Raw genomic sequence first — 16,376 nt, forward strand, 5'->3', positions numbered from 1 at the left:
ATGAAAAGTATAAAAAGGTCCTCAATTTAGCTTGCTTAAATGGACCTCATTTATTGGTCAGTTCGTTTATCCAGAAGAAGGTGATGGGATTGAGTAAAGGGGGGGCATCGTTATTTTAGTCAGCTGCGAGTATTACTTTATCAGAGAACATAAATGCTGGTGTAAGATCCAAGTAATAATATATCCATTATTAGACGTGACTGTGTGTACCTATAAGACTAGGATAAGTGGGTGCAAAGTCTGGGTCAGGATTATTCCTATACTGTGTTCTTATTGGTCTAATTTCACAGGATTATTCATACACTGTTCTTTTGGTCTAATTTTACAGGATTATTCCTACACTGTGTTCTTATTGGTTCAATTTTACAGGGGATTATTCCTACACTGTGTTCTTATTGGTCCAATTTTACAGGATTATTACTACACTGTGTTCTTATTGGTCTAATTTTACTGGAATATTCTTACACTGTGTTCTTATTGGTTCAATTTTACAGGATTATTCTTACACTGTGTTCTTATTGGTCCAATTTTACAGGATTATACAAACACTGTGTTCTTATTGGTCTAATTCTATTAGACGTGATTGTGTGTACCTATAAGACTAGGATATGATGGTGCATAGTCTGGGTCAGGAAACTTGTAACACTCTACACCAACATCTTGGCTACGCCAACCAAAGGCAACCCATGCTTCTGGATAGTCTACCTAGTTATAATCTATTAGCGGCTGCGTTCCTAGCATCTAGGATATCAGTATTCAGTAAGTGTTAGGAAGAGCAAGAATATAGTCTAAAACCACCCGAAGACTTCATAATAAGCCTACTCAGGCACCTCTGTGAAGCTTCCATAGAATCAGTTCAGTTGTTATCTAAATCTTAAGCTTCAGACTAAAAAACTTACTACTTTATATAATAGGATTTGTCTGTCCATCTGTTCAAATCATTTTTCTTGGCAATGAGTAATTACTCTGCAGGTTTAAGTTAGGCGTTTTATTTTACCCTACAACTAATAAAGTGCTACCCCCCCTACGGGGGGGGGTAGCTTTTCCCTATGTCTAACTTCTGCGGGGCTCCTCAATACATAATATAAGCTAACCTAACCTGACCAAAAGTAAACAGTAAGAAACGAAAAAAAGAAGGTGTTTTGCGCTCAATAAGGCCTTTTGAAGAAAAACTCTAATTATCTTGTCTTCATCATAATCAAAACTCCAAGATTATAGAATATTAAAGATATAAAATTATAAAAATATTATTTAATTAAATATTGATGTAATCCTATAAATATTGTCATAGTGTAGTAAAAAAAAGTAATAATGATGAAGGCCTGTATTTAATCACCTTAAATTTGACCATAACTTCAGCTACTCCATTTTCAACAATCCAATACAGAGTATGCTAAATACAAATATTCAATATTTAAGATAACAACTTCTATAAAAAATTTGGTGCAAAAAATTAGATGGGAAAACAAACCAACATTAACAAGTATAGAATAACATCACATTTAGTATTCAAAATTATTTAGAAAATTCTGTATATATCCATTCAAAAATTATTTTAAATAAAGAATTCTCATAGACATACTTACATTACAAGACTTATTTATATATAAACTTCACTTATTATATAGTACCTAATCATCTTAGGAATTGTCACTGCAAACAAAGAAAAATTTTGTAACAATAGTCATCGATAGATTAATTCTAACATGTCTAAATTAATGAAAAGAACTATACGTTATTAGCTTATGGACGGAGAACCGACCCTAAATATAGAAAAGGTTCCCTTTTGTATGAAAAAACCTGTCCATTCAGTTTGTCCACATAATATTTATTAAAATCTGGCGAAGTTTCTTTCTCAAATTCAAACTTATTTCTATTTTCACAGTTTTTGCCTGAAATCAAATGTTAAAAAAATAAAAAAATTTGACAACAAAAGAGTAAAGTTCTCCTTAAAAGTCAGGGATCTAAAGGGATAAGACAATGGCCAATAAATTGTACATCCCAATACAATTAGGGGTTAAAACTTTTGGACACTCAACTAAATGAAACAAACAATTAACATTTAATGAAAGTCCCCAAAGTTGTTAAGTCAACTAATAGGATAACGTTATTATAAAACATTGGGTACTAGTGTAAAACAAAAAAGAATAATGTCCCATTGATCCATGTTAAAAGCAATTTAGAATTTTATAAGAAAAATTAAGAATGAATAATTTACGTGTGTATGTTCAGTAAGAACTCGTTAACAGATTAACCAATTTATCTATAGATTTTTTTAAATTTTGGTTCAAGGCAGGTTTTAGGCTTGTTAGCAAATTGTCGGACTAACTCCTTCTAAGATATGATCTGTAGCAAAGCACAAAAGAACAGATGTTCACTGTCATTAGAAAAAAAAATGCTTACCCAGAAAAGTAAAAATATAAGTGTCTTTTAGCTTGAACGACGGACAAAGTAAAATATATTATTGATAATTGATAAATTAAATCCACACGAAAACTTAAGTCTTCTATTTTTAACAGCAAACAATAAATTCTTGTTCCGTTATTTTGTTTAATACAGACGGACGGACATACGGATGTATACAAAAAAAAACCTACCAAAGTTGGTTTCCTTGCAGTAGCATTCGTTGTTCTTGTGAATTCCATAGGTCTCTGTTCTTACACATATACCTTGGTTCTATAATAAAAAGACTTAAGAACATTAAGACTTGTAGAGTGTCAGAACTAAAATAGCAGATAGTAAATGTCTAAACAATATTGTAAGCAAACTTGAAGTAAACTGCAAAATACAGGGTACTGTTTTCAGGATATACATACTTACATTTTAAGGACTAGATTTAAGAGATACTACGCTTATAATATTGTACTTTGTTGTCATAGGAATCAGTATTCCAAAAATTAGATGAATAGGGAAATATCACATAAAAAAGTATTAAAAAGTTAAAAATCAACATGCTTTAAATGGACGTACGGACATTCGGGTAACGATTATATAATCACCTTACAAAGTTTGAAATCGATAGTACAATTCTAAAATGCCTAAATTAACTATAAGAGCTATCCGTTACGGACGTACGGACGAACCGATCCTAATAATAGAAAAGCTTCACTTTTAACCAGGATGAAAACTTCATAACGCAAACAAACAATAACAAAATATGTAAAGAAAAGGAATCTGTTAAAATAAATTTTGGTAATACTTTTCAAGCTTTAGACAAGAATCAAAATCAATAGAATATATGTTCTAATAATTGCCTGTTAAAAAATATTTTAGTTCATACCACTTACATTAAATAAAAATTGTCTGTCAGTATTATTAAATTAGGTTCAGTAGGCGGGTAATTTAGAAATGGACGATTAGAATGGACATAGAATATACGATACTATTATACAGGGAAAAAATTGTCATAAAATTAGGTTGCTTACATGGACATCACTAAATGGTCAGTTTGTTTATCCAGGAGGAGACGAGGGGATGGGGTAAAGGGTGTGCATGGGGGAACGTTGTTTTAGCCAACTACAAGTTTCACTTTATTATCTAGTACATGATAATCTGGTGTAAGATCCAAGAAATAATAAATTCATTCCATTAGAGTACATCATCAATTTGATGAACATGAAAAATTGAAATGAAATATATATAAGTATTCCAAAAATAGATGATATATATAGAATATAGATAGATAGTTACTTGATATATAGAGTGATGCATGGATATAGAATTCACTTGGATATTATGACAAGGAAGAACTTGTCGTCAATTTAGCTTGCTAACATGGGAACTCCTTTATTGGTCAGTTCGTTCATTCAGGAGGAGAAGAGGATACGGGGTAAGGTTGATGAAAAGGAAGAATCATTTTTTGGCCCACTACAAGTTTTACTTTATTAGAGAATATGAAACTCTGGTGTAGCATCCAAGTAATAATATATCCATTTTAAATGCAATATATTCCTAATATGCATTAGCTATAAATTGCAGAATATTTTATATAAACAGATAAAAAATTGTCTCTAATGTCGTATCCTTTTTTCCTGAATTTTGATGAAGTTTATAAATTGACTGCAATCTGAGATGTAATTTTTATAATATTTCAAGTTTTGTGAATTAAATGAAGCTTTACAAATGGAAGATGAGGTTTAAAGAAAACTTTTTATTATATATAATTCATATTATATTTATTTATCTAGTGGCCTCTAGAGTATCTCAAGTAGGAGGGGGTTAATACTACCCTCCCTCCCACAAAAAAAGGAAGGACCAATATAAAACTTTTCTAAATGATTTTAGGCCTTTAATTGATTACATGGAACTAAGACGGGCCGGGGTGGTTAATGCAACCATCTCGTAATCAATGCGCATATGGCACTTTCCGAATCCGAGTTTAAGGATGAAATTTGGAATGAGTAATCCTTGGTAGTTCTATTTTCCCTAAATCGAATAAAAAGTTAGAAAAGTAAAGGCTTACGGCTTACGTTTTTGGGCTTTTTCAGGGCAAAATAATCGATAATAATGATACCAATAAACTTTTTAAAATTTTCTAGTACCGGCTGCTTTACAGCTAGAACCGACGTAAACGGCTGGTAGAAGCTATAAAATTCCGAGAGTATTAATTTTATAAAAGAACAAATATCATTCAAAAAGTTGATTCTGACGTAATTACCTAAAAATGGCAAAAAACGGGCTTAACGGCTGAGCCGCCAGCCGTTACTTTTCCAACTTTTTATTCGATTTAGAGAAAATAGACCTTCCAAGGATTACTCATTCAAAATTTCATCCTGAAAATCGGATTCTAAGTGCCATTTGAGCATTGATTACAAGATGGTTGTATTTAAAAGAAAACCTTATTGTAGAATTTATTTGGATATTATGACATGGGAAAATTGTTGTCAATTTAGGTTGCAATTTCCCCTGCCCTTTATTAGTCTTTATGTTTAACCAGAAGGTGGGGAGGGGATGGGTGTTAAGGGGGGGGATGAGCCTACTACAAGTTTCACTTTATTAGAGTACATGATTATCTGGTGTAAGATCAAAGTAATAATACATTCATTGCTGAGAAGAAAATAGGAAAAGAGTAAAGTTAGGGGCAGTATAAAAGGGGACAATATTGGATTGGGGAAAAATAGACCAACAAAAATGACACATAGAGTAGCTTTGCTACTGCTAAATTTATCATAACCTTCATGAAATTACAATCTGTAGTTTTCTTTAAGCTGCAACCTCTGGGCACCTCACATGTTAAGCCTATAAAATTTATTTATCGCATTGTACTATAGACAGCTTTCCACTAATACTAAAATAAAAAGATATAAGATTAAAACCAATTTCATTAGCTCTAATACCTAACAAAACTGATACTGATTTCATGATCTTTATTTTAATATTATATACATGCATACTATACATAATTTTTTAGTATAGCCAAACTCCGGTTCTAATCCAGCGGATATTAATCGGTTTTGAAGCCATACTGGAAAAGGAATTGCGATGCTGTGAGAATTGGTGCAAAAAATATGACGTAACAAAAAAAATTAGCCAATGAGAGGCCGTTATTGACCAATGGCGGCCACTACCATTGCCGCCATTGGTCAATAACGGCCTCTCATTGGCTAATTTTTTTTGTTACGTCATATTTTTTGCACCAATTCTCACAGCATCGGAATTGCTCATTGGTTAAAATCCTACCATATTGCATCAACTCCTCATTATTATCATTATTACTTAAACCAATTTACTCTCAATTGGTGGTGTGTTACGCCCCAAAATAAACTGTGTGTGTGGGGAGGGGAGAAGAAGTTTAACCTACCAACCGAAAACCTCTGAAACCCTACAACAAAACTATTATACGTGATTCGAAGTCCTTAGTTTTTACTTATCATTGGGGAAAAAACCAGCTTTGGCGTCCTTGCTCTAGATATATTTAGAGGTATTTCGTAATGAACGTATAAACGCACATAAGCTTATATAGAATAGCTTTGCTTCAAAAGATAGACATACCTAATTGACCATCTTTACATAAACATGTATTAGTAGCCGCATCTAAACATAAAATAAAATATATATTGGAAGTAAGACATATATAGAACGAAGCCCAATCTGTACCACTTTTGATTCTTGTGACGTTATAAAAATGAGGGATTCTCCATCTCTTTTTTAGGGGTTTTCTTTCCCACTTTTCCTCTTATCTCCCTCATTTATATGACGTCACAGGAATCAAAAGTGGTACAGATTGGGCTTCGTCTGTTTGCATATATAGGAAACACAGCTTTTTTAGTAGCGAAGCTACTCTTTAATAATTTTTTTCTGACCGTCAGTAAGCTATGTAGAAAAGTGATTTTCTCAGCTGCTGTTTAAAATAGACAGCTAAAATTTTTGGTGATGATGTGTTATCGCAAATAATCTCTTTTTTTCATAATAACATTTTCTCTATAACTCAATTTGTTCGTTTGTCCATCCTTGAATTTTGTGCTTTGCTACTTTATGATGTTGCCATCCTTGTTTCTTATATAAAAAAAGAAACAGGATGTGTGTCTGTCTATTTGTGTTTGTACCGAGAAAAAAAACTTAGACCTTCTTTACAATCAGGCTTTTAATATGTCCATGGAATATTTATAAAGTTTTTGGGAGGAATTTTCTACCCTCAATACAGATATAGCCTCTAAAAATGCAGTGATCTAAAGGGATAAGACAATGGCCAATAAATTGATGTACATTCCCAATGATAATACACAACATTACCCCTTCTGTACATTACAATTTGCAATTGAAACGTTTGGTCGCTAGATTTAATCAACCAACCAATCAAAATTAAATAAAAGTCCCCAAAGTTGTTAAGCTAACGAATAATTAAACGTAATTATAAAACTTTGGGACTAACAAACAACCCAATGTCCCCGCCCTCCCTACTAAAAAGGACTCTCTTTATAGTTTTCCCTTTTTCTTTCAAAAACTAAAATTTGAGGAAGTAGGTCGCACCCTCCTTCCCCACTTTAAAGAGCCCCTAGAGGCTGAAAATAAATACTTGACCTAACCTAATGTTCCTTCATTGCAGGATGTTATTCTTGGAGGATTTGGTTTAATATTGACAGCGGCACAGGATCTAGTGTACATTCGGTCATTCACATCCAACATCTACAAGTTTATCAAGGATCTTAATGGATAAGACAATGGACGATTAATTAATTGCTACACTTAAAAAAAAGGTCTATCATAGAAATTGTCTACTACATATGCATTTTGAAAATGGCCTGTTTTATTTCAAGCCAACAATAGATTAATAATTAAATTTTTTGTTATCATGAATATGTAACATTTTTGTAGTTATTTACAGAATTAACACTTTTTTTAAATTAAATAATTGGTGGAAATGTTGGGCACTGCTAGTTTGAACAACCCAATCAAAATTACTAAAAGTTGTGAGCCAACGAACCAGACAACATATTTATTTATAAATATTTGGAAAGTAAAGTGTTATGTACCACCCTGCATGTACATGAAATTTTTTTTTGTTCCAATAGATGTTTTAGAATTAAAATTATGTCCATTAAGAAAGTTACAATTAGGTTTTTAACGTCCAATAACTTTTGAAAGGACGTATGGATCTAAACAAAATATAGAGTAGCTGCGCTACTAAAAGAGTGCACCTTCATTTCCACAAGTAGAAAACAGACAGGGTCACAATTGGGGAGAGCTTTTCGAGATTCATCCCTTAAAAATTGAAAATTAAAAAAAAACAAGCCCAATTAATCAGATAGAAAAACGAACATTGATAAATATAAAGAAGCAATGCATTATCTTCGAAATCTTCGTAAAAGTCTAAATAAAATTTTTAATTTACAACTTGAATGGTTAATATGGACATACTTACGTTTCAAGACTTGAATGTAGAGATGTTTCGATAAGAGCTATCTTTTGCGAATGGACGGACGGACGAACCGACCCTAAATGCATGTAGTCAAGCATTATTCAGTATTCAACTGATTTTTTACTATATCCAAATCCATTGTAAATTATGATTATTTATGAAGTTTAGAATCGACTATTAGCGGGACAAAGTGTCTCAAAAATCAGACATGTGACGTCATAAAAATGAAGGAGATGAGAGGAGAAGTGAAAAAGAATACCCCTATAAAAGAGATGGATAATCCCTCATTTTTATGACGTCACATGGCTGATTTTTTCGACACTTTGTCCCGCTACTACTGTATTTGCAAGTCAAATATGTATAGTTTGCAAAAAAAAATCCTAATATTATTGCTGCACTCTCTATACTATAAAAATGAATATAGAATATTATGACAGGGAAAAATTGTCGGCAATTTAGGTTGCTTACATGGAACTCATTTATTTGTCAGTCCTTTCATCCAGTAGAAGGGTGTATGAGTTAAAGAGGTTGGATTTTAAGCCAGCTAAAAGTTTCAATTTATTAGAGTACATTATAATCTGGTGTAACATCCAAGTAATAATATATCGATGACTATGAAAGACAGAAATTAAACCTACCTCATTTTGCGCGGCATTTTTAATGGCGTTAAATTAAAAATTCATATAATACTCTTAACGCGCTAAACTATTGATCGCAATAAATGAGATAAGTCTACAAATATATACAGGATATACGTGGGGAAAAATTTTATCGTAAATTAAGCTTGCTAATGTGGACCTCACTTATCGGTCAGTTCGTTCATCCAGTAGGAGGGGTGGATGGGTGGTATGGTTATTTTAGCAAGCTGCGGGTATCACTTTATCAGAGTACATAAATATGTGCTGCAACATCCAAGTAATAATAAATCGATTATTAAATTCATATTAAGTGAGCTTAATTTTGCAGCGCAAAAAATGAGAAAACGCTAAATATTTACTTTGCAAAAATTCCAACTTCATCGTTGTAGGTAATAGCATTCCAATAGTCTCCTCGGAATTCCTCTGTCAGGGGGTATTTCTTCCTCTCCCCCTCAGAGTCTTTCTTTCTTTAAAACAAGGATTACAACATCCATAAGAAGCGAAGCATAATAGTTACTTATCGCATCGTACTATTGACAGCTTTCAGCGGAAATTAAAATGAAAAATTATAACAAAAACTGGTATAAATTTTTATGATTTTTATTTTAATATTTGTAGAAAATTGTCAGTATTTTTTCAGTATGACTGAGAACCTGTTTTCAATTGAAAAAATATTATTATGTACAATTAATCATACAGACGAACAAATTTGATTAACCCTTAACGGTCGACCGCCGACTGCAGCGACAGGCAGCTGCCAAGTACAGCTGCGGCCGCTGAAATTTATGTTTTGATATTTCTAATATAAAATTTACATAAAGATAAACATTTTCTAGAAAAAAATTTTCTTCTAGCTTCAAAAATAAGAATATTACAGCCGTTTGAAATCTTTAAGTAAAAAGGACCTAAAAACAAAGGTTATTAAATAAAAGGGTGAAGGAAGCGAAAATTGACTTTGTCTTATAAAAAGGTCGGAAATTCATTATCAAACAGGGGACTTGCACAAAAAAATTAGCCCTCTAGCTCTAATAGGAACTGAGATAATAGAGGTGAGGCGTTAACCCCCCCCCCCCCCCCCTGACCGAATAAGTTGCGGCAAGGGGCCCGACTGTTAAGGGTTAAGAGTTTATTCAAAGACATTTATGAAACCCACGTTTCCCGATAAACATATCTTACTGACGGATATTACGGAGTAGCTTCGCTTCTAAAAAAGACTAATTATCCATTATAGAAGAAAAATTAAAACAAATATTTTAGATATCTTATTAATTTGTGTTCAAGATTTGTTCAAAATAAGAGTGCAGAGAATTAGCTATCTGTAATTCATAATTAAAATTCTATCTTACCCTTCTACAAGATAGATTCTTAGATAATTCCTAAATATTAAAAACCATTAATTTGTTGATTGTCTGACATTACCAGGAGTTTTGGAGTTGCTACGCTTCCTAAATCGACCCAACTGTAATAAGAAAAATAATCAAAAGTTTGAAATCGATATAACAATTCTAACATGTATAGATTAACGAAAACCTTTCCCCCATTTAAAAACTGGCATTTCTTTAATGGGTTGTACAAACCAGCCATTGCCAGTAATCCCGATTGTCAGAAGGGGATAATTATGTTTTTTGGAGATAGAAGTATGTCTATCGTCTATTGTCTAATCCCTGAAGATCGCATTTTTAAATAATTTGTTGTCTATGCTTTGCCACTTTCATGGATGCTGTCATCCTTGTTTGCATAAAATTTGACTACAATTATGCTCTTGCGTGCACCTCAAACAATATTACGCGCACACTGAATAGTTTGACCGCCATAGCAAGCACGCTATTGGTTGGTCGCGCCTACATTTGACCGCCCATGCTAGTGCGATTACATCATTTAATAACAATTTTAGGTATAAAAATGGAAATTAATTTATTAAACAACATTCTATTATAACTTCTCTTTTTTCTGACAAATTTATATCGGGACTTTTTCCATTAAGGTTATTTGGTAATGATGTATGTATATCCATCTATATCACAGTCGAATGACCTTCATGGATATCAATTCTACCTAAGAAGAAAGCCTTTAACAATCTATATATTTGAAGATATTTATAATTGGTCTAACTCGAAGGACTTAACTATAGATAAGATAGTGTCTCTATAGTCATATGGTTATATAATATACATGACAAGAGTAGACACTGCTTTATTATCAACCATCTACACTATATATTCTATATAAGTATAGATAAGGTAGTGTCTCTATAGTCATGGTTATATAATATACATGTCTACACTGCTTTATTATCAACCCTCTACACTATATGTATATTCTATATAAATATAGATAAGGTAGTATCTCGGCCATGTTTATATAATATACATGACTAGAGTAGACACTGCTTTATTATCAACCATCTACACTACAGATGCTTGATGTTAAATTTGATATATCAATTTGATTGAAATAACTTGTAAATTTTTGAGAAAAAAGTTTTAAAATCCCATTAATAATATGGTAAATGGTTAAATGAAAGTGCATGTTTAATTTTTTGTCATTATTTCCCTTTTTTTTCTCTGAAAAACGCTTTTTAGATCCTTACAAATTGCAATATTTCTTGTTTCTCTTGGTTGAACAAACTTTAGGTGACTAACTCTTTATAGTATTTTAGATTATAACATAAAAATTAAAATACTTTTTATCCCAAGAAGTTATCTTTAAAAACAAAAAAGTTACAGCAGTTTGTTTTATTTACTTAAAAGTGCAACCTACAAATTAATAGCTTAATTGTTGATGTATGCACTTGAGATTTATGGTTTGACCGTAAAAATTAAACATTTGATCCGTATTTGAAGGGGGGAGGGGTGGATTATAAATGTCCGTTAAGTAGTTCCAGTTCAATTAGATGCCAAAAGTGGGCGGAGATTTTAAAGTTTGACCGGAATTGTGTAACATTAGGCCCTTAATATAAGGTGTTGGAAGGGGGGGGGGGATATAATATTATATTCAGTTTTGATTACATCTTAAAACTATCAACAATGATACGTGAACAGTTTACTCCAGAACAAAGGACTTTTCTTTTACTTGAATAATCTAAATTAAGTGAAAGGAAAAAAAATTTTTGGCCAGATCTTCTACAAGGATATATGGAAAGATTTCCTACATCGCAACCACCATCAAAAAATACAGTGAGAAATATTATGAAGAAACAATTATCTAATTGGACTATGCATAATTGTAACAGTAAGAAATCTCCAGGGCGCACTTTTAGTGGCTGTAAGCGCACAGCAGTGACAGAGAGAAACAAGCGAAGAGCTCGCCGTTTGATGGATGCGGATTCTAAAAAAGAATTAAAAACCTTGGACGTGACTATTCTCCAATAAATTCATGCTGTCAAAACAGACCTGGAATTAGTCCAGCAAGCTGGCACAGAATTGCTAAGGAAATAGAATATCATCCTTATAAAGCTGTTAGAACCCAGCGGTTATTTGACACAGATTTTCCTAGACGTGTTAGTTTCAGTGAATGGATTGAGAGAAAATCTGTTCAAGAGATGAGAAACATGTTGTTCTCAGACGAAGCCTATTTTGATTTAAATGGGCATGTTAATTCGCAGAATGTCCGCATGTACTCTGCAAAACGACGAGGGCGGCCAGAAAACCTTGCACATGAGCGGTTTGTTTCCCAAAAATTGCATGTTTTTTGTGGCATTCGAATGTCTGGACTGTTTGGTCTAAGATTTTACCGAAATGAAACAATGAATGCTCCACGATACCATTCACTATTGCAATATCATGTGTTACCTGAGATTAGAGAATCCAATGGTGGCAATCTGGCCAACCTTACCTGGACACAGGATGGAGCTCCATGCCATACAGAGAGGAGGAATATAGCTTACCTGAGCCGCCAGTTTGGGGGTCGGCTTGTAAGCAAAGGAGCTGATCGTGAATGGCCACCCCGGTCACCTGACCTTAATCCTTGTGACTTCTTTCTGTGGGGCTATTTAAAATCCAGAGTTTATTATCCCAAACCTACTAACCTGGATGAGTTGCAGGCAGCTATAGAACGAGAGGTTAGGCAGCTTGATCCTGCAATGTGTTCTAGAGCAGTGTTGGATATTCAAACACGAGCTGATAAGTGCATTGATATGGGTGAAAAATGCTTTGAAAAATAGTCATGTCTTGATAATAACAAAGCATTTGATATGATATTTGTGATATTTTGTCTATGATAAAAAAATGCGTTTTATGTTTTAGTAAACCTGTAAATAAGTTAAATAAAAATTGAAATGAAAATAAAATATGTTTGTTTATCATTTTAGACAGATAGGAATAGTATTTTTTTTATAAAACAATATAAAAAGCCTTAAAAACTGACCGAAAAAATTATCATTCATGCTTTTTAGAATTAATCAACTCTAAAATGCGCCGTTGTTTTTAGAGTAATCAATAAACACCTTTTATAAAATTAATCCATATTTTTATAGAGAATAAGAATATATAATTATTTTTTTCATACTCCTACTGGTTGTTTCCCAAAACCGGAAAACGCAGTTTTTTTTTAAACGCCCTGTATATATTCTATATAAATATAGAAACGGTAGTGTCTCTATAATCATGGTTATATAATATACACGACTAGAGTAGACACTGCTTTATTATCAACCATCTACTCTATATATTCTATATAACTATAGATAATGTAGTGTCTCCATAGTCATGGCTATATAATATACATGACTAGAGTAGACACTGCTTTATTATCAACCATCTACACTATATATTCTATATAACTATAGATAAGTTATTGTCTCTATAGTCATGGTTATATAATATACATGACTAGAGTAGATACTGCTTTATTATCAACCATCTACACTATATATACTTTATAAATATTGATAAGGTAGTGTCTCTATAGTCATGGTTATATAATATACATGACTAGAGTAGACACTGCTTTATTATCCAACATATACACTATATATTCTGTATAACTATAGATAAGGTAGTGTCTCTATAGTCATGGTTATATAATATACATATATGTAAATACTGCTTTATTATCAACCATCTACACTATATATTCTATATAATTATAGATAAGGTAGTGTCTTTATAGTCATGGCTATATAATATACATGACTAGAGTAGACACTGCTTTATTATCAACCATCTACACTATATATTCTATATAACTATAGTCATGGCTATATAATATACATGACTAGAATAGACACTGCTTTATTATCAACCATCTACACTATATAAATACCAATCAGACCTAAAATTAAATGAATAGCCAAAAACATGCTAAAAAGTTAACAGTTTATTATGCTCCATAATGATGTGAATGTTATCCTTATGTTATATAGCAATTGAGAAAATCTCAATTTCCCTAAAGCGTTACGGACAGACATAGTTAATTATAGCTTAGCTGCTAAATATACAAACTTGCTGTTAGTTGGAGCTTCATGACTTTTTCTTATTTCATAATATATGAAATCCTAAAATTAAAATAATAATTCAATTGAAAAATAAACAATGATGATAGTAACACATCAGAAAATCAAATTGTCACAATTATCATTTTAATTGATTTTTGGAATTTTGATTCCTAGGACAACAAAGCACAATGTTATAATCAAGTTCTAAAACACAGCTATCCTCAACAGTTTAGCGGATTTATAAACAACACGCTCCAAGCGGTCAATGGATTCTAAAAATAGACAAACTTGCTGAATCATACCTGGTTTTACCTAAATTATACCTGCTCCTTCTTCGGGACTATAGGCTTTTAAAGATTTTCACTTAAATTACCCTATTATTTGACTTAAAAATAGCGTTCGACAAGACATCCTGTCGCTGTTTATAAGTTTTAATACAAAAAAGATGTTATTATTTTCTTTTAAGGCCATCCAAATGTCTTTTATTAGATTTAAATTTAACCGATATAATTGCTATTGGTTCCCTCTGCCGATTCTATCCATATTTCATGAAATTAAAACCATATGAAAGAGTTGACGAGAAAATAAGAAAAGTGTTGAGAGTATAAGTAAAAACTAAGTTAATGATAGAGGTATAGTATTAAGACTAAAGTAATTTTATCTAATATAAGGTTTAACAAGGTTAACCTCAAGAAAAACGTAAATATAATGGTGGGACAAAGTAAATTATAAAGTAAATGATCAGTTAAGTTGTCATAATAAATAGGAAATAGAGGAATAGAAATAAAAGAAAAGAATGATAGGAGAATATATAAGAAAACCGAGAAACCCTTAAATATAAATATAAAAAATGTAGCATGACCAACAGACTGACAGACAAAGTAAGTTCGTTGTATGCTGTTACTTTTTGTTAAGGGATATCTTCACAAAAATTGACTTATCTATCTGAAATAGTATTGGTTAAAATTAAATTTTACCATATTGTTATGGACTGACAGACAAGATGAATTATAAAGTAGTTCTGCTACTAACCCGCAACTATGGCTCGTCATGTAGCGCATCCGCTCTTCGTTGGGGATGTGATAGGTTCGCGGTACAATTAAAGAAGTTAAAAATTGTTCCTACTGTTACTATATTAGGTGCGCGGCATAAATAGTTAGAGTAGGGAGACAGGAATCTAAAGGGATTAGACAATGACTTATAAAGTGATGTAAATCCCCAATGATGATACACAAATTTCCCCTTATTTAGCTAACACTTAGTGGTTGAAAAGCTTGGAAACTCAACTTAAATACCAATCAATCAAAACTTAATAAAAGTCTCCAAAGTTGTAAGCAAACAAATAAGAAAACACTATTATAAAACTTTTGCTACAGCCCAATGTCCCCTTTCCCTTCTCAGACAAAGTGTTGGTTGTCTGTTGAATGTTATTTAAATGAATATCTAACAGTGGGCGGTAGAGCTCCCATGACAAGCGCGCGGATTTTGAAATTAAAAGATAAACCCACCCCAATTAGGTAATATTTTCGCTATTAAAAACTTAAAACACATAGATGTATTTATGTTAAGTATACTCTGCTAACTTAATTTGAAGTCAAATAAGCTGATCATATTTTTACCATCCACTTTCTTATATTATGCCTGGAGTAAAACTCCAATTATAATATATAGGTTAGTACTCTAGCCTATAACTTTTCCTCAGGTTAAAAATACAGTTAATCTTTTAGATGATTGTAAATTTCTTTGCTATTAATTATAGCATACTATTGAAAATCGGTATGCAAAAGATAAATTTCTTGTCAAGTTTCACAATTATCATTTTTATCTCTTGATATGATAAAAAGTAATGCACAATTTAATTTTCTATTCTTATCATTGGTGTTGGGCGTTATATACCAAAAATATTTGATGCAGTTATCAGTAAGTATACAAACAGCAGGTCAACAGTCTTTAGATTTATGAAATAATATTAAATATGTATTAGATTGTAGTTCACAGCACAAAAAAACGCGCGAACAGAGGTTAGTGGGTTAAACTAAGCACTACTTTTATTCCTCAAAAAATAAAAATCACCCTGTGATAAACATGCTGCTACTTTTGTTTTCCATAAATTGTTACATGTCTTTTATTACTATAAATAAACATATGGTTGCCCTTTAACATCCAGGAGATTTGTATTCAAAATGGAAGGAAAAGGCAGAAAAATAGCCTAAAACCATTCTGAGACCGATTTAAATTTTCCATTATTTCGAGAATTCAATCAAATCATTAGTTATTGAAATCTTAAGCTAGCTACAAACAAAAAAAAACCTTAAAACTTTAAAAAATAGAATTAGTATAAAATACATTTTACATTTGTGCCAATAAAAAAATTTGATCCTAAATTCATGTTAGTATATTATACTGTAATCTTAGGCAATATAATTATTTTTTAGGAACCGCTATT

At 31.9% G+C, this 16,376-nt stretch overlaps 1 protein-coding gene across 1 annotated transcript in view; it reads right to left on the reverse strand.

Annotated features, from left to right (window-relative positions):
• LOC145318151 (uncharacterized) overlaps positions 1–16,376 on the reverse strand; it is a 61,283-nt gene that overhangs the window by 12,063 nt on the left and 32,844 nt on the right. Inside the window, exons 4-14 of the mRNA XM_080159498.1 lie at positions 13,938–13,990; positions 9,843–9,872; positions 8,856–8,963; positions 7,638–7,701; positions 7,026–7,125; positions 5,992–6,033; positions 5,174–5,238; positions 2,598–2,676; positions 1,801–1,892; positions 1,337–1,393; positions 594–705 (exon numbers count right to left, since the gene is read on the reverse strand). Coding sequence (XP_080015624.1) covers positions 594–705; positions 1,337–1,393; positions 1,801–1,892; positions 2,598–2,676; positions 5,174–5,238; positions 5,992–6,033; positions 7,026–7,125; positions 7,638–7,701; positions 8,856–8,963; positions 9,843–9,872; positions 13,938–13,990 — 802 coding nt within the window. The remainder of the gene's footprint in view (positions 1–593; positions 706–1,336; positions 1,394–1,800; positions 1,893–2,597; positions 2,677–5,173; positions 5,239–5,991; positions 6,034–7,025; positions 7,126–7,637; positions 7,702–8,855; positions 8,964–9,842; positions 9,873–13,937; positions 13,991–16,376) is intronic.

Source organism: Acartia tonsa, chromosome 4 (assembly GCF_053477335.1).
Source record: "Acartia tonsa isolate MP-2025a chromosome 4, ASM5347733v1, whole genome shotgun sequence".
Classification (NCBI taxonomy): Eukaryota; Metazoa; Arthropoda; class Copepoda; order Calanoida; family Acartiidae; genus Acartia; species Acartia tonsa.